Source organism: Patella vulgata, chromosome 2 (genome assembly GCF_932274485.2).
Source record: "Patella vulgata chromosome 2, xgPatVulg1.2, whole genome shotgun sequence".
Taxonomy (NCBI): Eukaryota; Metazoa; Mollusca; class Gastropoda; family Patellidae; genus Patella; species Patella vulgata.
The window spans coordinates 47220893-47245064 of NC_065880.2; the positions used below are offsets into that span (position 1 = coordinate 47220893).

General features: G+C 33.7%; 1 protein-coding gene across 2 annotated transcripts in view; it reads right to left on the bottom strand.

Annotated features, from left to right (window-relative positions):
* Positions 1-728: 728 nt before the first annotated feature.
* Positions 729-24172, bottom strand: part of LOC126812279 (arf-GAP with dual PH domain-containing protein 1) — a 29536-nt gene continuing 6092 nt past the window's right edge. Inside the window, exons 2-9 of one of the 2 annotated variants that reach the window (XM_050538579.1) lie at positions 17780-17910; positions 15386-15477; positions 14880-15084; positions 10713-10865; positions 9823-9906; positions 8467-8598; positions 7856-8081; positions 729-6229 (exon numbers count right to left, since the gene is read on the bottom strand). In XM_050538579.1, the coding sequence (XP_050394536.1) occupies positions 6174-6229; positions 7856-8081; positions 8467-8598; positions 9823-9906; positions 10713-10865; positions 14880-15084; positions 15386-15477; positions 17780-17910 (1079 nt within the window). In that variant the 3' untranslated portion in view covers positions 729-6173. Of the gene's footprint in view, positions 6230-7855; positions 8082-8466; positions 8599-9822; positions 9907-10712; positions 10866-14816; positions 15085-15385; positions 15478-17779; positions 17911-24172 lie in introns of both variants that reach the window. The other variant, XM_050538577.1, reaches the window with a different exon arrangement.

The window sequence follows — 24172 nt, forward strand, 5'->3', positions numbered from 1 at the left end:
TACTTGTTCATGTTATCAAAATTCATTGAAAACAATATACTTGTTCGTCTCAAGACCTTAAACTCTGTGTATCAATCTGAAGTGAATCGGATGATAACATAAGCCTCTAGAGTGTCACAAGATTTTTCAAAGTGAGCAAGGGACATAACTTTGGCAGTAATTATCGGAAATTATCAATAGGATTCTCCGTCTTAAGACCTCAAACTTTAGTATAAATTTGAAGTCAATCGGATATTAACTTGAGCCTCCACACGATTTTTTGAAGTGATCAAGGGCCATAACTGGCAGTAATTATCCGAAATCGCTTAAAATCAATAGGCATCTTCGTCTCATGACCTTAAACACTGTGTATAAATTTTTTGAAGTGATCAAGGGCCATATCTCTGGCAGTAATTATCAGAAATCGCTGAAAATCAATAGGCTTCTTCATCTCATGATCTTAAACACTGAGTATGAATTTAAAGTCAATCAGATATTAACTTTTGCCTCTAGAGCGTCCACAAGCAATTGTGGACACCGGACGACGACAATAGACAATATAAAAACAGAACTGGACAGATCCTAATATCAAATGTGATGTTTGAAGATTTTCCCCTTCTGCCACAACCATATTGTATTGTTACCCTTCTATTATTATATATAAGGACTCACGTCTTATACTGAACCATCCTACAATTTGGTCTGAGTGTTATTTTTATGTTAAAAATAAAGACCTTAGAATTTGTAGATACTGTATTTATATTTTTTATTTGTGAGAAATAAATACAAAATATAATGATTATAAACAAGATGAGAGAGAATGTCATATTTACACGGTACAACCATATTCTATTTACCCTCCTATGCATTACACCCCGTCTTCTACAAATGATTGAATTCAAATAATGATTTAAGATACCATTAGGCCAAATATCAAAAGATTGAAACAAATTTTGATTGGTTTTGCTTTTAAAAATATGTTTTCTTCTAAAATACCATTTGTTTTACACACATTACTTTTCACAATGGAAGGGCAACCTATCAATTAATTTTGAATGTAAGGCATGTAGAATGTAGTTGTACTGTATATGCCGTCATCTTCATAATAATCAGGTGTGGTAAATCATTATTACATATCAACCATTAACTGCTATAGTTCACTGGTTGTGTAATATAACTTTGGAATATAACTATTAGATAAATACAACTCAATAATAGTCACAGGTGAATACATCACACTTGATATTTTGAAGATGACTTGTATGATCTCATTTTTTGCTCTCTGTACAGACCTAGATTATCTAATATTAGAGAAACACATCATTCAAACTGGCAGTTCCTCATCTTTATAAAGATTATTTCATTCAGATTTAAATTGCATTAGTCAAATGTAAAAGTGACTGGGCATGTTATGATGTGGCCAGATAAGTACTGGTAGTAAAACTTGATCTAGACAGATAAATGAATGATTCAATGTGTCTTAACAAATAAACATTTTATCTCCAATAAGCTGATGATAGTACTATGGTATATTGCAAAGTACCGTATATACTACTGTTAACAATTTGCGTAATTTATGTTGACGATATATTTATCCACAACCGTCATAAATAAAAACATTTCTTTTGGACCCCATTTCACAAGGCACACACATTATGCTTCGTGAAATGGGCCCCTGATTATTTCTTTGAAGCCTTATATTCTCTGTCATTTGAAACAAATTATTGAAAGATTTTAAATTAAAGTTTAGAAACCTTTATGTGTAGTTACAGAACACTGTATTGTCAGCAGTCAAGAAGAACTATTATTGGGAGACAATCCAGTTCCTCTATCCATTACCATATTCCGTCAATAGTGTGTGTTACACACCATATTATTTAGGCATAGAAAATGTGACAATTTAAAAGTTTCATTAATCTAACAAATATACATTTATAACAAAGAAAAAATTTACAAATTATTCACTTGTATTCAGCTTACAACAATCTTTTGGCAAAACTTGATAAGAGCTTTGGTTTTGATTATTATAAGCTTTCAAATTATTACATCATTAATAATATACTGTACATACAATGCCTTAAAACAATCAATATAAACAATATTTATATCTAAAATAACATTTGTGTCATCTATGCTAAAAGCCGCTGATCGCCATTTACAGTTTTTTGACAATATCTATTTTAAAATTTGATTAAGATAATCTACGGGCTTGGATTCGGTGGGATTTAAAAGAGGCCCATCAAAAGATTTTAGCATACCATAATGACGGCACTGGCTTGTTCTGACCATATTCCATTTATAATCTTTGCAGAGGAAGCCCAATGTTGACAAATTTTAAATTCTTTGCAAGTACTGAATGGAATTGAACCATTTTTGGACTGATATTCCTTTTATATATTAAATGTTTACTAGATTGTAAAAATCCCATAAATGACAATCAGAGACTTTAAAACATTATTAAAAATGTCTTTGATGAAATTTTTGTCAATTCCCGTATAATAGAAGAGTATTTGAGGTCCCTTTTAAAAAAAAAACCACACATTAAAGACCCTGTTTTTTAATTAGGCTTGTAAGAAATCAGGGTGATAGTTGTGAAGGGACATTTACACATGGTTTCCCAATTAAGAAAAACTAAAATCACTATGAATCACCCAGAACATAATTTAAAAATCATTGTACAAGCTTAAATGCTGAATTATTGATCAATGAACAACGAATTACGGGTATCCACTTTTTGATCAGCATAATGGCATAGTGCATACTGTGTATTCACAATTGTAGAATGATCAAATTTGGAAATCTGGAGAACAAGCCAACAGTGAGGCTGATGTCCCCGCCAAAAACCCGAAATAAATATATGACACATTTTAATTAATTGCATGTTTATCTTTTTCAAAAGTATCAAGCAATCAAACTGATTATCAACTATACACTAAGTTTCATCACTCTCTATCAGATAGAATCAAAGTCAAAGAAATTTCTTGGCTCTGCTTAGCTTTAGCTGGAAATGTTAATCAAGACACATTAACCTTATGAACATCAACATCAAGTTTAAACATTCTACCTCAATTAAAAGCAGAGTTGTTATGTTCCAAAGTCTTGACCAATCAAATTGCTTATCGCTCCTTAGCCTAAGCTGAAAATTCTCATCAAATTTAGTCAAGGTATTGATATAAATTATAATCAAACTCATCGTGCCCAAAAGCATCAACCAATTAAATTGCTTATCTCTTCTTACCATAAGCAGACAATGTTCATCATCAAACTCCATCAAGGCATTTACCTAATGAACGCCTACACTAAGTTTGAACATTCTACCTCAATTAGAAGAAGAGTTATTGTGTTTCGAAGTCTCAACCAATCAAATTGCTTATCGCTCTGCTTACCCTCAGAAGAACATGTTCATTAGTCAAGGTACTGATGTGATGAAACTATACACTAAGTTTCATCACTCTCACTTAATTAGAACTAAAGTTATCATGTCCCAAAGTATCAACCAATCAAATTGTTTATCTCTGCTTACCCTAAGCAGAAAATTCCCATCTTCGAACTTAATCAAGGCATCAACCTAATAAACACCTACACCAAGTTTGAACATTTTAGCTCAATTAGGAGAGTTATTGTGTCCGAAAGTCTCGATCAATCAAATTGCTTATTGAAATTTAGTCAAGGTACTGATGTAATGAAACTATACACCAAGTTTGATCACTCACTTAATGAGAACTAAAGTTATTGTGTCCCAAAGCATTAACCAAACAAATTGCTTATCTCTGCTTACCCTAAGCAGAAAATGCTCGTCTTCGAACTCCTTCAAGGCATCAACCTAATAAACACTTACACCAAGTTTGAACATTCTAGCTCAATAAGAACCCATTTTAATAGTCCCCTGCTTTCTTCGAAAGACTGGGGACAAAAACAACCTGTGTAGTAAACAACAATCTTAAAAGATTAAAAAACTTAGAGAGAAGATTAACAATTTATAATAATAAAAAAGATTTAAAAAACTATGAGAGAAGATTTACAAATAATAAAATCCAGAAGATATATAATCACAATTTTACAAAAATAACGTAGAAGATGTATTCACAATCTAAAAACTCTGAATTCACAATCTTTAAAACTTTGAATTCACAATCTTTAAAACTTTGAATTCACAATCTTTGAATTCACAATCTTTAAAACTTTGAATTCACAATCTTTGAATTCACAATCGCGAAAAATAAATCTTGTAAAGAATTTATCAAAGGAACATTCTCTATATTTCACAACCAATGCAGTGTTGTGTTGCACTAAATGACTGCTGTGTTGTGTACCAATACAGGTTATAACATTTTATATAGAAACATATTTACATTAGTTAAAGAAGAGGGCAAAAGACTACATTAAAATTGTAATGCATCTTGGCAACGGTAAAATTCGGGCTACATTTATCATATTAGAGTTACAGCCCAACTCAAGATTTGAATGGTTTTATACCTGAAGTATCTGATAAAAGACCCTTCACATTCCTGTTTATTTTGGAAAATGTCTTGAAGTCTAATTTAACAGTTCTATATTAGCTTGATGAAGATGATCGATATTGTGCATTCTAGATGGTAACCTTTGACACATTACTTATATTACAGATATTGTGCTAATCCAATTTGATTCTGCACATTCATAATTTAATTAATGAAAATAAGAACAGATATTTGAATGATATTACATGTGGTTTTAAATGCCCATCTAAATATATTTATAAATAATATGGAATAAGTAGACAGAATGTCATCACAATTCAAAACCAGCAGCTGCCAGGCAAGATATGCCCACATTTTGCAAGAGATGGAAAGAGAACAAGCTTAACAAAAAGTGATTTTTTGTACAATCAAGTGCCATAATCGACAGGAAAATCGACAGGAACCAAGATCTTTGGGTATAAACATGTGTCCGGCAGTTTTGGTCCGATTTTCACGAAATTCAAACTCAACTGACATTGCGGTGTAACGGTGAAATATTTGAACATTTTTTTTTTAAATCGGATAATAATAGTGACCTCTAGAGGAACCACAAGCTAAAAATGTGATTTTTCGTACAATCAGGGGCCATAATTCAGGAAGTTATGATCTGATATGTGCGAATATTGAAAGGAACCAAGATCTTTGGGTTATAAACATGCATTTCAAGTTTCATCAAAATCAAATCAAAATTGTGGCCTCTAGAGGATCAACAACCTTGATATACCAAATGTTTACACTATTTGCATACAAAGAGCAGCCATTTTGTCCGGCAGTTTTGGTCCAATTTTCACGAAATTCGAACTCAACCGTCATTATGGTGTAACGGTGATATATTCGAACGTTTTTTTAAATCGGATAATAATTGTGACCTCTAGAGTGTCCACAAACAAATTGTGGATGGTCAGACGTCTGGAAGGACAGACAGGGGCGAAGGCATAATACGTCCACATGAAAATGTGGGCGTATAAAAAAATATTGGTCAACAATATGGTTATACATTTAAATATTGTAAAACAAGAAATTAATGCAAACAAGAAATTAATGCATTAAACGTGATGTAATATTAGCCGTATTAATTTCAACACCCATTTCCGTTCTGTATCGTAAGCAAATAATATATGATAAATTAAAATGGTGGAATTGTGTAATAACTGGTGTCTCACTTCTTTGTTAAACATACAAGAAGCTACGCATGGGTTATTTTAGACATAAGTAGGGTACAGTAGGGCACATTCCTTACGATACACATTTATGTCAACCACTTTCATGTCGCATAAATTGCTTGCGGCATAATTATTTTGTTTTACATCATATGGTTTTACATGATGGCACTATCACAATATAAACTATGGTCCCAACCAAAACTAATTTATTTTACTTGTGTTCAATAATCACTAATATACATGTACCACTATTTTAATCCCCCCCTCCCCCATATATTAACATCAATACAATTCTAACAAGGCATTTAATAGTCCCTATAAGATTGTATTTTAAATGCCCAAATAGGGAATCACTAATTAAAACTTATTAATAATTCATGAGCTGCATTATTTCAGATAACATGTATAATAATTAATTCTAATAGCATTATAATTGAGCACCATTATTCCTACTAGCCCTGCATTGCACTTATATTAATGTCTATTGTATGACAATATTAAACAACAACAGTAAAATAATAAAAACTATAGTCTAATTACGATATAACCGAATAGAGTTTGATTTCTTCGATACTAATATAGATGCAACTGAAAAAAAAAAAAATACAAATATGAAATATACAAATAAATTGTTGGGATTGTTTCAAACATCAGGGGTCAGAGTAAACTGTATGGGCACTCATGACTCAAGTCAAAGTGGTTTTTCACTTCTAGCAAAATTATAGATTAGATGCAGTTATTGTGTCCCAAAATGTGTGACAAACAGACAAACATATCCATTTAAAAGATGGGGGACAATGAATCAATGAAATGAGGTTTAATGACAATGTACTATTTTTCTGCACCAACAGGGTTAATGAAGCAGTGTACTACAAGAGGGAAACTTCATGCATGTCAGTAATTACACAAGTGGACAGGGCTCACACTGGCTTTCAATTTTTTTCCGCCAAAATGGATGATAATTTTTATATATAAAAATGTTCATATTTTTTTTCCGCCAACTGGAATATTTTATCTGCCAAAAATGTGTGATAAAAAAGACAACATCTAACAATTTTAATAAGCCTAGCTGAGACATAATATTAAAATATTATAAAAATATTATAAAACAATTAACCATATATAGAATACAATATACAACAACTTTAAAAATCTGTCTGTATATAATACGTTAAAACAGTTTGGATTTAATAAGGTCCGATTTTTTTGGGTGACTTTAGTCTATTTGAACACCGTACTGCACAATATATTTTCAGTATTTACACATTAGATCTCATTCAAGGATTGCCAATTTTCTATAAATTTATGTGTTGCGTGTACAATAGGCCAATAGTTATTTTCAGGTACCGTAAAGGTATCAGAATCTGAATCCCTGATAGAATGATATAAATTTCAATTATATTTTTGTAAGAGATGCTTACAATTATACCCGTCGTTCACCTCTAGATCATTTTGGCAACAGTAATAGGATACATATTACGTTTTCGACCAGTGGTGATAATATAATTTGAAATAATGATATCTGATAGGCATGCTTGTATGTCTTACATGACGTATATGAAGCCACTGTAAACGAATTCAGGTATCAAAATATTTAATTCTCTTCGAAAGGAACTGTCGGCCATTTTGATTGTATGTATTAACATTTTTTAAGACGAAACAAAACATCAAATAATCACAGCTTTGATTAATCATTAGGAGTAAATAATGACTTAAGATAGGCTTTATATATATCATTGGCAATTATCAATCAACTAATCATTAATCCAAGACAACTAATTAGTATTACTCATTGACGCAATCCAGATTATCAGCCAGTTGATTAAGTTATAGTATTCCGCCACGTGATTGACACTCAATTAATGGTTAATCCAGGATAAATACAATTAGAATTTTAAGAATTTTTTCCGCCAGTTCTCAAAAAGAATTGCCAGTACCGCAAAACATTATCGGCAAAATTATCGCCAAAATCAAATTTTAATCGCCACTTTCATATTTTTATCGCAAATTGTGAGTTTGGCGACCGACAGTGTGAGCCCTGCAAGTGGACCTTGTCTTTCATCCCATCTCAACAACTACATGTAGATGCATGAACTTTCTATGCCAACACTGGAGTCGAACCCGCAACCTCCTGGTTAGTAACCCAGTGCCATACTCATTGAATCACTGTGGCTACCTTACAGATAAGATCTGAGATGAAATATTTGTACTTACGCTTGGTATCTTGTGGAGTTAAGGGTAATTCAACAACCTTTTTTAAAGCTTCTACCCACTGTTCCATTTCATCTTTTGTTTCAGCTCTCATCACATAATCTCTATCGGGTACATGTAGTTGAAAACAATATTCACCACAATTAGACTGATCCTCTGGTGCTCCAATAGTTACACTATATCCTGCATCTTTATGACCAATAAATACTTCACCTTTAGCAAATGCATTCTGAAAACAATTGGAATAGATTTATACTTTAGGTCATTTTGAAACTCAGTTTCCATTTACTATGGAAGTAGAATTTAGCAACAGAGAAGGTCTAATAACCAAAACGATATGAACTAAACAACTAAAACAATTTCTTACAGATGAAATTGATCAAAGCCTCTAAGGTGCTAACAAGACTTTTTAATAGCAGGGAATAATTCTAGAATTTGGTAGTTCTTGTCAAGGAGAAAGATGTAACAGAGGCTACAAAGAAAGACCAATTAGAAGAATGGCCCTATTACAATAATTATTATTCAGTTCTTTTTGGGATGGAATCAGGAAATTTCAAATCATAATTCCCCTGCCAAATACAATGATATTGAATCAAAGAATGTGGCACACATACCAAGGGATCCTCAAAATAACTCAGCTTTCTTCTATCAAGTGTAAACCACCGTCTTTTGAATGGTTCATGTCTTGGACCCATCTTTGATAACCAGCCTTCTAAAGTAAAGTCTCTTGTTAAATCTTCTGATAACTGTAATATATAATTCAAAATATTATTTTTAAGAGGAACATGCCAATCTGTTTACAGACCTAATGCGACATCCGTCTTTTATCTCTGTCCAAGATGACTGACCTTTAAAAGGTCAGACCGCTGTAGTTCTAAGGGTGACGTCACATCACAATGTTTACCAACAAAGCAAGATGGCATTGATAATGCCAAAAAAGATTACTTCTGTGGCTTGTTTTTGTTGTTTTAAAACAAACACGAGCAGGTCAATCAGATTAGATGGTAAACAAACAGAAAAAAACGTCAAATTGATGGTCACAGGTGCATTGTTTACATCGAACGTAGTAATATGAACTGGTACGGGCAGAATTATATTGTTTTACCCATTTTACACCTCTGCGTACTATTTTCTGTACCTATTTACGCTAAATATGGAATATTTTTTATCAAGATATACTTCAAACACCTTTATTTATTTTTCTAATACTAAAAAAAAATGTTTCAGAATTTAATTTGTCGAAAGAAAAAAGTTAATATTTTGTAGTCATTAAGTCGCATGATGTCATTCTTATCAGTGATTGTAGCGGCCAAGCGAATACTCACTGCGGATCAGTGTGGGAACATGCATGATAGTATGAATCTTCTGACTGTTTCTTGCACACTTCTGTAGAAAACAACTCAGAGATCAGGAAAGGACTCCAATGTCGGGGAATAAAAAATGAATACTCTGGTTCTCAGATAATCCTTACCCAAAATCTGATTGGGGAGGGGGGGGGGGGGGAGGTCGTGTTGTTATTGGATCACTACTGGGCTAAATGACTTCTCATAAACATCACATTTCAAGGCACTTCATTTATCTTGTCATGTGTGGTGTATAGGAATGTATGATTATCCAGTAACATTTATGACTGCCAATAGCATTTATTAGAGTTGTGTACTTGATAAATGAGCCTATGCCACATTTATTGATTCATTAAAAAAAATTCATTGAGTTAATTGCTGTAACCTGGCTAAAATCATAACGTTGGGTAATTAATGAGATTGTTTTTTTTTTATTTTGAACTAAAAACAGGTCCTGCAGCCATATTAAAATGAGAAGAGGTTAGGAGAGATTCATGCTGCAGGCAAGTTAGACATGTACCACTTTTTTCACAACTCTGCTGAGTAACATCAGTCTCTGACTGGAAACTATATCATTGAGACTTGGTCAGTTAGTTTTAGTTTTAATGACAAATACTTTATATATACCTGTTCTAGTGTTCTGTCAGGGAATGCAATCTGTCTTCTTTCTAATTTAGCTGCTCTTATTGCATTATACCAATCTACAATTTCCTATAAAACAAATTAAATTATTATAATTCCTACTCTAGTGATAAGCTAGCATGGATCCAGTATCAATATCAAATGAAATGGGGTTTAATATCCTACTTTTCTGAACCAGGGAACCACAGGGGCTCATTGAGTAAGTCGTTGGCTTGCTAACCTGGCAATCCTGTGTTCAATCCTGTGAAAGTTCATCAGGATTTTCTGACATGGTTCCACCTTGTCATTGGTGTGGGATGAAGAGCCTAGCAATGGACAATGTATAGTCATTCGGAGGAAGGACGAAAAAGTGAAGACCCATGGCAGCATATTCGTGCACGTAAAAGAAACCTTGACAGTAGGCTGTAGTATCGCTGTTCAAGCAAAATTTCCCTCATAACACACTGTTTGGCGTCTGGCCATCTTCATTAGCCCAGTTGGTGCAGAACAGTAGGACATTAAACCCCATTTCATTTAATTTTTTTTTATCTGAACCAACCTAATTACAATAAGGTCAGAACGATTTTGGAACGTATTTTCAGTAAATATCTCTTTGTTGAGTTAATTTCATTTTTACCGTGTGAAAATAAAGAGGCACTTGGAAAATAAACCAGATTTTACAAAACTATTTTATTACTACACTGCTAAATAATTTCAGCCCCAACTGAACTCAAAGGGAAATAATAACCCCTGCAACAATCCATTTTAACACTTCTAGCTGTACAATGTCCATGAGATTATTCTAAGAGTTTTGTTAAACTTTAAAGATTGTTGAGTCTTTTTAGTAGTATTTAATGCTATTTATTAAAAAATATATACATATAAATAATTATTACCTTAGAATTTTCAGAATATAAATATAAACATCTAGTTGAGCCATTTTTATAGTATGTTATTTGTAAGCCATATGGATTGCCCATTTTTTCGGGTACAAAAACAGCATTGACTTCATCTAGGTTGATTTCAGCTTTAGGTTTAGGTGTTGACTGCTGTAGATTAAACATGTTATTTAAAATTTTATAGGCAAACTACAAATTAAAATGTTGAAGTTATATGTTATTTAACATATTATTAGTATGGTTACTCAGACAGAGAAATATAATTACACAGATATTTATTATCTGGTGTACATGTAATGAAATATGGTGGGAGATTTAAACTTGATGATATATGTGATATCACTATCATATTATTATTATTTCATTTCCTTCAATTATTCTATCATATGGTAATCTGAGTACGCATATTCATAGGAGTCATTTTTAATATCTTCATTTATTACTGTGCTAAATAGTAACTACATATTCAAAATCAAGAGTATCACTATAAAATTGTTTCTCAGTAATTAGCCAGCATATTTTGAGTATGTATCATACAGAAATAAAAAGTGGTTGCCATGCAAGACACATCCACATTTTGAGTATGTGTCATACAGAAATAAAAAGCAGTTGCCATGCAAGACATGTCCAAATTTGGCAAGATATAGACTGAGAAAAAGCTAAAAAAAAAAGCATACAATAAGGGGCCATAATCCAGGATGTTATGGTTCGACATATCCTTGGGATATAAACCTATATTTCAAGTTTCATCAAAACCGGATAAAAATTGCGCCTAGAGGGTCCACCACCTTGGTATTACATACTTTTGTATGCCATTTTTCTCTCTTGATTTGTACACACTAATAGGGAATGCTATAATTAGATTGTGTTTATTCATTGAGTGCATAATTACAGACAAATGTGCAAATCCAATGTTGATATGAAGACTGCCATATATAACATCATATTTTTGAGTGGATCAGTGGTAATAGTTTCTGAATCTACATACTCAAATAAAAAGGTAAAAAAAAATATTGAAAGAAACAGTTTTACAGATAAATTAGAGTGCAAACAGAGTTAAGCATCAAGGATGATTACAACTTGTACTTTACAAGCCTTTTTATTGTGTTATTTTTATCTTCACTGCACCGATCTAAATGCAAACATATCTTAAAGTGCACATAAGGTTTGAAGAAAAAAACTTTTCGATACGTATAACCAATGGTTACTATATCCACTTTACGGCAAGTTCACACCAATCTGATTAAAATTAATTCAGCTATAGTATTAACGTTTAAGTATCCGAGACCACAAAACGCTTATTCAATTTTCAATTACAACCTTAATCCGGTTGATTGGCTGGTGACGTCACAGGGACTACACATGCCATAGTATATACAATATATCACTGTCTGTACAATATGGGGGGTTGGGATGGCCTAGTGGTCTAGAGTGTCACGCTTCGACATCTAGCTGGCCGGTCACCGCTGGCTTGCGGTTTCGATCCCTAGGGTGAGCGTATGTGGCTTGGAGATATGGGTGCCTTCTCAACCTCGTGGGTTTACAGGAAAGACCCCTGTGCGTGTGCTAAGATAATGAAAATAAAAAAGACAACTTGTCTGCGATATCACCTTCGGTGGAAGCGGGCGTTAAACACAAAGAACAACAACTGTACAATATATCACTGTTTATACACACCACCAGTTGACTAGTGTCTATTGACGGTCCACTTAACATGTGACTGGCCTAATTATAATCACCGAATTATCGTCTTGCATTGTTATAAATTAGACATTTGTGATTGGAATATTTTTGAGTGAATTTAAAATGCCGTATCATGCCGTAGATCCATTTAAGCTGCTTAAATTTGGATAACCCTGTAATACTTGATATCCTAAACTATTCTCTATAAGTACAGAAATACAAATGGTGCCAGTCATTTGTCGATATATTCTTTATTAGCTATATGTAATAATAATAACCATTTCTATACTCAAAGAACAACTTTCATCATAACTCCATTTGAAATTCACAGTGAATATGGAATTTTTCGATGACTATGCATAACAATAGATCACCCTCATTTCTCAGCCAATCAACGCTGGGAATCTTATTACCATGTACGGTTCCATGCATACTACCGGCGTAGTAACTGAGGTTAAATTTTAATGCAAAAGTTGCATGGGATTCATGGACATTACCCTGCATTGGCTGAGAAAGTTCATTCAGATTTTTCTGGCGTGGTTTCCCTTGTCAGTGATGCAGGATGGAGGGCCTGACAAGGACAGCTGTCTATTTGTTCGAATGGGACGAAAAAACCGAGGTCCCATGTACACATTGGCGTGCACGTAAAAGATCCCTTGGCAGTTGGAATTCGATATAAGAGTAGGCCGTAGCACCGCTGCCCAGGCAAAATTTCCCTCATAGCACACTGTATGGTGTATGCCCGTCTTCATTAGCCCAGGTTAGGAGCAGAACAGTAGGATGTTAAACTCCATTTCATTTCATGGACATGAATATCAAATACACGTGATCATACGTCGAGTTCCTGATGCTGTTTGGTGAGTGACTGAACTGTCAATGTAATTGTAAAATACCTTTTTTATAAGGAAGTTAAATGATGTTAGACATTATAACCTAATCTTTATCACAAACGCTACTTTATTACAAAAACATCGGTGAACAAAGCTAATTGATTATTGGGTAAATAATAACTTTAAGATTTGGGTGTATAAAAAGATGTAAAGAAATAGAACTAAGATAGAATCTGTGCTGAGAAATAACTTAACAGAACGTCAACACACCAACACTGATACATTTGTACATCAATTATTCATATTGTTTGACATCTAGCAGAATACTGATCTTTTCATTAATGTTATCACTACACAATATACCAGTAGATATACAGCACAACTTCATAAATAGGTTGCTTTATATTCAACAATAACTTGCAATTCTTTATGGTAAATCAATCCATGCCCCTAGTGTATATTGGCTGATTGAGCTATTTAAATTCAAGATTATCAATTAATGATTGTTTACTACAGTTGCCCAAAAATATCAGTGTTAAATATTGGGAGGGATATCAAAAATTTGGAAAATCTTTCGAAGTGTTAATGGAGAATAAACCATGGAAAATCTTTCGAAGTGTTAATGGAGAATAAACCAAACTCCACCCATTTGATAGTCTATAGTTGATATCCAACTGCTTAACCATTAGAGTTATTTTCATATCAAATTAATCCAGTTAGCTGTTTGATATTAATTAATGTTATTGAATATGATGACCTTTCTATATTAATATTACTACACATACAACATACTGATAACCACATGGTATTTCCTGCTAAATTGTTAATGAAGATAGAACTAAAATATCTGTTAAGACTAGAGAATTGTTTAAGTCTCCATCCTCACTTACACAAGCCCTTAAAATCCAGTGTTCATAAAACAAATCATGCCAAATCCTTGTATGGATTAAAGACCTTTCATCTGCAGCTAACTTTATCCTACAAACCCCTATATTTCTAAAAAATCAATTCCTTAAATTAGCTGGTAACCAAAATGACTTTTTGTTTACACTATTTACAGCAATTAAAGTTAACAAAAGATCAACTACAGTCATTTATTAGAGATCACTGCATGTCACTGCAGTTTGACTAGGTAATTTTTAAAAATAGTTATTTTATAAAGTTGGTGGATGATATCTGAATCAGAGAGAGAGAGATGCATGTAGAGTAGAGGGAGAGAAAAATGGGGTTTAACATCCACACAAGACACACTCTAGGTCATTTCAGGATTAACATATGGTTCAATTTTATTTCAAGAATTTGCTTGCGCATAGGGGTCTTTATTTGATTTGATAGGCGACCCTTGTTACGTACAACCAGGGAATCTAAACCACGCCAGTTGACTCAATGACAGACCTTATGATACAATGCGCACACACTAACCATTCGGCCATCCCCCCACCCCTGAATCAAAGATCTCTTGCATAGAATGAATGAAATGGTGTTTAATAGTATGTCAGCACCAAACGACCTACACCGTGCAAACAGTATTAGATATATCTGTGCATTGTATATTAATAAGAAGTGTTGTTAGTATATTATTAATTACCTTTGAATGAAAAGAATAAGAAGAGCGGGAAGCAGGTGACATAAATGATGAACTGCTCTTTACCTTCCCAGAATCCTCAATAACATAATAAGATAATTTATTTTCTGCTCTATCAATTACAAACTTTCTAGATTGATATAACCTTCGATCTCGTCCTAATTTCATAAGGTTCCCTTCCTTACGCTGACTGGTGTATGCCATCTGTTGTGCTGGTTCTGTGAATTCAAATCTCAGATACTTTCCTAATATCCATTCCTTCTTTACTACACTAAAATACAACGTTAACCATCATGTAAATTACATTTCAAGAAATCTTCAAAGACCAGCTTTTGTGATATTCGTGTAGATTCATTGCTATTTTTATTGATCAGACACAAAAATTACATAGAATATAGTCAACAGGTTTTATCAACATTAGAGTATAATCAGCAATTGAGGGGTAGACTTCAGATGTTTGGAAATACAGAAATTTCAAATTGAGAAAGATTTAAGTAAAAAAGAACCCAGATGGAAAGCACCACTTACTGGTAGATCATCAATATTGATATAATATGAAAATGTAAACTTACTTCGGATCATTCTTTTTAGGTCTTCTATAAAATGCTGGTACACACATTTCATACTTTTGTTTAGCTTTATCATTACCTACACCATCCATATACTGAAACAACATGCATTACAAGTAATAGAACACACTTGTCTTAATATTGATTCATGCATTGTTATGTACACAAAATTTGCTTTGGCAAACCGCAAAAGATCTTGATTAAGGCCTGTGTACACCAAGGACTATTTATCCGCTATTTTCAAATCTTTTTGTCACTATATATGTGCAACTAACGCAAACAAACTATTTGTTTCTTGAAGCCATGATGGATGCCACACTATTTAGTTTGTATTTAACAACTCAATGTATGGGTGAATATTTGAATAAAGATTGGTTGCCAGGTAACAAAACATATGCCCACAGCAGCTAAGTTGTCCGGGTAGTCAACAAGAGTTGCATAATTTTTTATTTTTTCGGTAATGAAACATTTATAATACACTAATATCATATTAGAATTTGTTTGGCTTCTTGTTCTATCCCATGGTAACGTTTAGTATACACAACATTTAATATCATGAATTTAGCTGGCTTCTTGTTCTATCCCATGGTAACGTTTAGTATACAAAACATTTAATATCATGAATTTAGCTGTTAAAGTTATCAAAAATCATTGAAAATCAATATACTTGTTCGTTTCCAGACCATGTATCAATCTAAAGTCAATCGAATGATCACTTTGGCCTGTAGAGCATCCGCAAGATTCTTCAAAGTAATCAAGGGCCATAACTCTGGAAGTAATTATAGGTGTTTTCGTCTCATGACCTTAAACACTGTGTATAAATCTAAAGTCAATCGGATACTAACTTTAACCTCTAGAGTGTGCACAAGATTTTTCAAAGTGATCAAGGGCCATAATTCTGGCAGTAATCATCGGAAATCAATGAAAATCAAGAGGCTTCTTCGTCTCATGAACTTAAACTTACTGTATATAAATTTAAAGTCAATCAGATATTAAGTTTAACCTCTGAAGCGTCCACAAGATTTTTCAAAGTGTTCAAGGGCCATAACTCTGGCAGTAATTATCAGCAATCAGTGAAAATCAGTAGGCTTCTTCATCTCGTGACCTTAAACAGTAGGCTTCTTTATCTCATGACCTTAAATAATGTGTATAAATTTAAAGTCAATCGGATATTAACTTTACCCTCGAGAGCGTCCACAAGGTTTTTCAAAGTGATCAAGGGCCATAACTCTGGCAGTAATTATCGGAAATTGGTGAAAATCAGTAGACTTCTTCGTCTCATGAACTTAAACAATGTGTATAAATTTACAGTCAATCGGACATTAATTTTACTTTAACCTCTAGAGTATCCACAGGCAATTGTGGACGCCGGACTGACAGACAGACTAACGGATGGACAGAAGGGGGTGACGACAATATACAAGCACATTTCCATGTGGGCATATAAAAATCACCATAACCACACCAGAGATGGAGAATTTACATACACAACATAAAATCATCAATGAAATGTCTGTGATAGAGAAATTAGGTGTGCCTTGTGCTGCATTGTTTGTGAGGCTCTTAGTGACAAATATAAAGCCTTTAGAGTAATCAAGATGGCAACTTTAGACGGTACACCACAGAAATTATTACTGCGAAAATTTGTTTAATATCCAAGGCCCCATTTATTTGAAGAAAAATTTACAGGCAAAACAATGGAGTTCATTGAGTCATTGAGATCCATATCTATTTTCATTTGTCATACTAATTCATCATATATATGTTACAGTCAATCTGTCAAATCCATCATTTGGCCAAAGGCTTAACGATTTGGTCAAATGCCCAATGTGACTGGGGATTTGGTAAGATGCGTGAATTTTCAAGTCATTTTACCAAGAGACTAAATGAATTGGTCAGGCATTTAGCCTAATGCCTAATGTGTTTAAAGAACATGACATGCAGGATTCATAAAGGTATAATAACATAAGTTTATTCCATAAACATATTCACTGTCACTAATGTCAACAATCACACCAATGATGTTTTTTGCATCAAAACAGCTTTGATCTACTTATGGAATTGGCACATTGTTACCAATACTTCCAGCTTTCATAGCTACCTTACTTCTCTTCACCAGTTTTTCTGCTTGTCGATGTTGGGATTCCCTGACTATTTCCTGTTGTTGTTCTGGCGAACTAGGTAATCCACTTTTGTACTCAGAAATACAATGTACATGTTTGACATAATGACTAAAGGCATTTTAGGCAATATCTCTAACAAGATCTGCTTATTCGTAGTCATTTGGCCAAATGCCTAGACGTTAGCCCTAATGCCTGCTTTGACAGATTGACTGTAACATTTATAAGCTTATGCTTTAGTAACAATTTATGGCTCAAAAATAAAGTTTATATCTACCTCTAGTTGTTCTGTATCCCAGTTATCAAGTCTAGATGATCTAACTCTACTCTCTGTACCTAAAGATCTGTGAATTCCAGCACATTCCTGACACAAGAATATTCCAATACTGCATGATGTCCATTCTGGATCTGTAATTCAAAAACTTTAATTACTATGTGAATAAAACAAAACACTGTGTTTAAATTTAGGTCAGATGATATGTTTAGTATGACCAGGTAATATTATACATTGTAATTGAGGTTACGTAAGTGGTTAATACTTGATTGTTTATTGTAACAATTGTAAATGTCTTTGATTATAATTCTCTATAGTACCAGTATTTGTTTTGGTGTCAACACTTGACTTATCCATCATCAATTAATTGTTATAATATAACCAGTGGCTGCCAGGCAGGATACGCCCACATTTTGCAAGAGATGGATAGAGAACAAGCTAAAAACAAAAAGGATATTTTGTACAATCAGGGGCCATAATCCACAAAGTTATGGTCTGAAAAACGAAAATATCAAAAGGGACTGAGATGTTTGGAATATAGAGATATGTTTTAAGTTTCATCAAAATTGGATAAAAATTGTGACCGCTAGAGGGTCCATAATCTTTGTATTTCATACTTATACACAATTTGCGTAAAAAGAGCGGCCATTTTGTCGGGCAGTTTCATTTCGATTTTCCTGAAATTCTAATTCAACCTTCATTATGGTGGAATAGTAATATATCTAAATGGTTTTTAAAATCGGAAAAAAAATTGCCTAGAGAATCCACAAGCTAAAAATGCAATTTTTCGACCAATCAGGGGCTATAATCCAGTAAGTTTCTTGGGATATGTGTGATTATCAAAAGAAACCAAGATCTTTATGATAAAAGCATACATTAAAAGTTTCATCCAAATCAGATAAAAACTGTGGGCTGTGGCCTCTAGAGGGTCCACAACCTAGATATACCATATTTACACTACTTGTGCACAATTTTTGTCCGATTTTCACGAAATTCTAACTCAACCATCATTAGTGTACAACTGTGATATATTCACATGGTTTTTTTTACATCGGATAAAAATTGTGACCTCTATAGGGACCACAAGCTCAAAACGCGATTTTTCGTACAATCAAGGGCCATAATTCAGGAAGTTAAGATCCGATATGCGCGAATATCGAAAGGAACCAATATCTTTGGATTATAAACATGCATTTCAAGTTTCATCAAAATAGAATCAAAATTGTGCCCTCTAGGAGGTCCACAACCTTGATATACCAGATGTTCACACTATTTGCGTACAAGAGGCGGCGATTTTGTCTGACAGTTTTGGTCCAATTTTCACAAAACTCAATGGTGACCTCTATAGGGTCCACAAGCTGAAAACGTGATTTTCTGTACAATCAGGGGCCATAATTCAGGAAGTTATGGTCCGATATGCGCAAATATCCAAAGGAACCAAGATCTGTGGGTTATGAATACATTTCAAGTTTAAACCTAATTGGATAAAAATTGTGATCTCTACAGTGTTCACAAGCTAAAAACGTGATTTTCCGTACAATCAGGGGCCATAATCCATGAAGAAACGGTCCGATACATGCCTATATCGAAACGAACCGAGATCTTAGGGTCATAAACCTATATTTCAAGTTTCATTGAAATCGGATAAAATTGTGACCTGTCGAGTGTTCACAAACATTTGTGGACGGACAGACGTCAACATGAAAATGTGGGCGTATAAAAAGACAAATGTACATCAGGTAGACACCTGCCTGAAATACCAACCTGTTGGATTGGAAGCGAAAGTTAAACAACCATATTTCACACACAGTAAGATTGGCAGTCATATTGGCTCTAGAGTCCACAAGTACAAGTAATTGTACTGTAGATGACATACTGCCAGACAGGGAAACAAATATATTTTCAAGTATATTTCAATGTGGACATATGAAAACTAAATAAGCCATTGCCATGTAAGATATGCCCAAATTTTGCAAGAGATGTACAGAAAACAAGCTAAAAAAAAGTGATTTTTTCTTACAATCACGGGACATAATCCAGGAAGTTACATATGGTCCAATATTGAATTGAAATCTCTGAGATTGGGATATAAACATATATTAAGTTTCATCACAATCACATAAAATTTCTGACCTCTAGAAGGTCCACATACCAAAAGATAAAAACATGATTTTTCGTACAATCAGGGGCCATAATCCATGAAATTATTCTCTGATACATTCCAATATCAAAAGGAACCAAGATCTTTGGGATATAAACCTAAATTTTAAGTTTCGTCAAAATAGATAAAAATTATGACCTGTAGAGTGTCCACAAACAAATTGTGGATGTCCGGAAGGATAAAAAATAATCATCAAATATCCAACAAAAAATGTAACTTCAATTAGTTTGCCGAATGATATTTGAAGAAAAACATAAATGGTTTGCACATCCATGAGTGGCATTAGTGAGACAGCATAAGAAGGAAATTGTTATGAAACCATTGACATTTATTTCATGGAAAATGCAAGCTGTTTAGACAGACAGCTATCTGTGTGTGTATGTCATTGATTTAGTCAGATAGAAGCGGTTATGCAAAAGGCCAGATAATCCTTTGAGGTTTGGCTTATACTGAGTGGTTGATTGTTTAAGGAATCTCTCTGAATATAATTCTGTGTCTGAAGTCTAGCATCACACTTTTTCTTCTTTTATTTCTTAATCATCTGTAAACGAGTTCAGTAGGATTTGTACTGGAAACATTCATTGATTTTTTTTTTATTTCTAATGATTTCAGACTGAATGTAATAACATCAACTTAATATAAAACAATTTCAGTAATGTTGGACACATGAGTTAGTTTAGATGTAAGGACCACTATATATAATTGTTGGTGTTAGTCCACTTTGTATTTGACAAAGACGGCAGCAAAAATCCATTTCCTCAATGTTAAATAACGGTAGATTGTCTAAAGTTCTTGCATATATTATCAATATTTTAATTCGTCACTTAACCAAATGAGAGAGAGAAATGGCAATGGGGATAATGTTCGGTTAAATCGTTATTCAATAATTTGTTTGTGCAATAAGTGAAAACTCAGTAAAAACCTTCAAATGCAGCAGGCAACCTACTTATTTTCACATTTGACTCCATAATAGACATTAAGAACAAAGAGCATATGTTAGATCACTTGGCTACCCAACAACCCAATATGATTATTAAGACTGTACCTTTTTACGCAGAGGTGGGTCTGAGGGTCCAGATTTGGCAAAAATGATGAAATTGGTTGATTTACGTGACTTATGTGCAACAATGATTGCTAATTCCGATGTATAAAGCTTAGTCTTTTTATTCTAACTTGATATGGTATGTCACATCATTCGTGACATATATCGATTAGTATCATCTATAAACTTCCAGTAAAATCCAAACATTATCATGAAATAACCGATATTATCCATAGTGTCATTAAAATCAAAATATTATTAGGTAATTTTTTAAAATAGTTATTTTATAAAGTTGGTCGATGATATCTGAATCAAAGAGAGTAATCAGGTAATATTAGGTAATTTTTTAAAATAGTTATTGTATCTGAATCATGGTCCAATTTTATTTCAGTAATGCGCTTGCGCGTAGGGGTCTTTAGCAGTGGGAGGAAGATGGAGGTGACCCTACTCCTTGTCATGTACAACCAGGGAATCGATAAAACGCCAGTTGACTCAATGACAGACCTTATGATACAGTGTGCACGTGCTAACCATTTGGCAATCCAGTCCCCCGTATGGTAAATGGACAGTAAGTAATGAAAAATACATTCTGAAAAATGGACCCTCCCACAATGAAGTAAGTTGACAGACATTGCGTCTAACAACAGTTTATTTATAGCTATAGGAATCTCCCAGCGATTACAAAGTTTTGAGAAGGATTTGAAGCAAATTTTTGAAAGATTAATTAGTTTGAATAGGTTTTTAGTCCAAATACACTCTTCAAAAAAAGTAGGGGATATTCAGAAACAATACAAAACTGCGGAAATGCACTGCTGGTTTTATTAGAGGTAACCAGTGTATGTTAATACATGTACATGTAACAGGCCAATTGCCTACACATGAACATAAACAGTTTATATGGGCGGCTTATCTGATGGCCCCATTTCACTCGCAAAGAGATACACCATCAAAATTGAAAATGGACGTTTTTGATTTTTGTCTTAATAATAAGTAATTGCTCCACCAAGCCTCAAACAATCAGCAATTCGCCGTGACATGCTCCTAATCAACCGTCCAATCATGATTTGGGGCAATCTGACCCACTCCTCTTGCAGTGCCACGGCCAATTCTTGCAGTGTTATCGGTTGACGTTGACGAACATGTCTCCCGATCAAATTAAACGTAACACACTTTACAGCAATGATACGCTAAACAGTAAATCTTATGCAAGAACCGATAGGAAAGCAAACATGGATAGATAAACCAGCACGTGGCACCTATATTGTTGAATTCTTTACCCCATCACCTTAAAACAGCTCCATCACTTGAATCTTATAAAACAAAACTCATCTATTTTCCAGTGCATTTTAGCTAGAGTGGATCCAGATATGTGTGTAAATAGTGACCATAGAGTACATAGTGCACGCCTAGATGGATTGGCGCTTTACAAATATACATTATTATTATTATTATTACAGGTTTCATCTAAATCGGATAAAAATTGTGACCTCTAGAGTGTCCACAAGCTAAAAACATGAATTTTTGTACAATCAGGGGCCATAATCCATGAAGTTTCAATTCGATACATGCCAATATCGAAAGGAACCAAGATCTTTTAAAGATAAACCTATATTTCAAGTTTCGTCAAAATCGGATAAGAATTGTGACCTGTAAAGTATCGAAAACAACCAAATTGTGAACGGACACATGGATGGACGGACGGACAGAGGCGACAACAATGTGGTCATATAAATAAAGCAGATATCATGAATGATTGACAGTGACTGAAACATATTTTTTCCTATATCTTGACACAATAATATAGAGCTGAGTAATAATTCAATAATTCTGTTAAGCCTACTAAATAAGCTCTTTATAAATGTGTCTGCTTCTTAAATTGATTTTTGTAACTTGGTGGATCAATGAAAGGCACTAATTTGAAGTTGACGGCCTGACTGGAATGACCAGCTTGACAGTTTGTGTGATGATATATCAGATGTTTTTAATGGAAAAACATTACTGATGTGTGAGACGAGTACCAGTGGTGATTGAGTCATACATGTGAGGTTTTTACGATGTTAGCTTAGTCTCTGTGTACTGCTGTATAATTAAGTTACATGGAGTACAGAAACTGTTAACCTGTCAAAAAGTTATTACCTTCTCCTTCCTACATGTATAGTACAGAGTTCAATAAATTTAATACAAATTGGTTGACTCACACAAAAAGTTTGCTCAATTCTCTTTTAAGACATTTTGACAATAGCAACAATACTGTGTACCGGTGCCTCATTCATGTATAATGTGTTAAATGATTTCAAATATAGTTTGCAGAAAATCCTTTGTTGTGTTTTTCAGGGAAAGGTGTTTCTCTTTGCTATTTAATTAGATAGTAGAGAATACTTAAGTCAGGTATGATATCACCTAAAGGTTAAAAAAAAATCCTCTTATTAAAATCTTATATAGTCACAGTAGATGTCCAGATGCAACAGTCCAGAATTATCTTATTGATCAAAAGGAAAAGAAAACACAATAATTTGGTAGTTTAGTAACTAGCATACAGTTATATTTTTATGGTCATAATTATGTGCAATGCTAGTGCAGGAGCTTTTCCACCTACTTCTCAATGAACTCCAAATGTCAATATGGTCTTTCATGTGCTCACTACTGCACACCAATGAGTACACAGGTATATTTCAGTTTTACATCCAATCCAAATGGCTAGGAAACAGTTTATATGTCGGATCATCAGGCTAACATTCACGGCAATTGGTGATGAGACAATTGGTCATAAGACACAACCGGCCTCCTTGACAAGCCTATAATAGTACCATTGTCAAGCCCTGAAGAATATTGAGCAAACTGTTTTGAGTCGCCAACCCCACCCTACGAACACTGTCTGCTTATTCTCAACACTATGTCATAAACTGTGCAAGTTTTATAAACAAAACCCTTAAAAATTTAGTACCAAAACTGATATTGCCTCAGGATAATACAGCATAGAAAAAAGATGTCCCCTGACCATGATGCTCTCCAAAGATGTCACCAAAATTGTAAAAAGTCAGCTAGACTTAACAAATAATATGAGACCTAGTTCTAACCGTACATTATTCCAGACAAACAACTGGGCAAATGTGTTGGTCACGCTTTTAAGGTATCAGCATATTCAATTCTTCTAATCTAATCTATTCATATGAATAATGCATTATGCAATGAC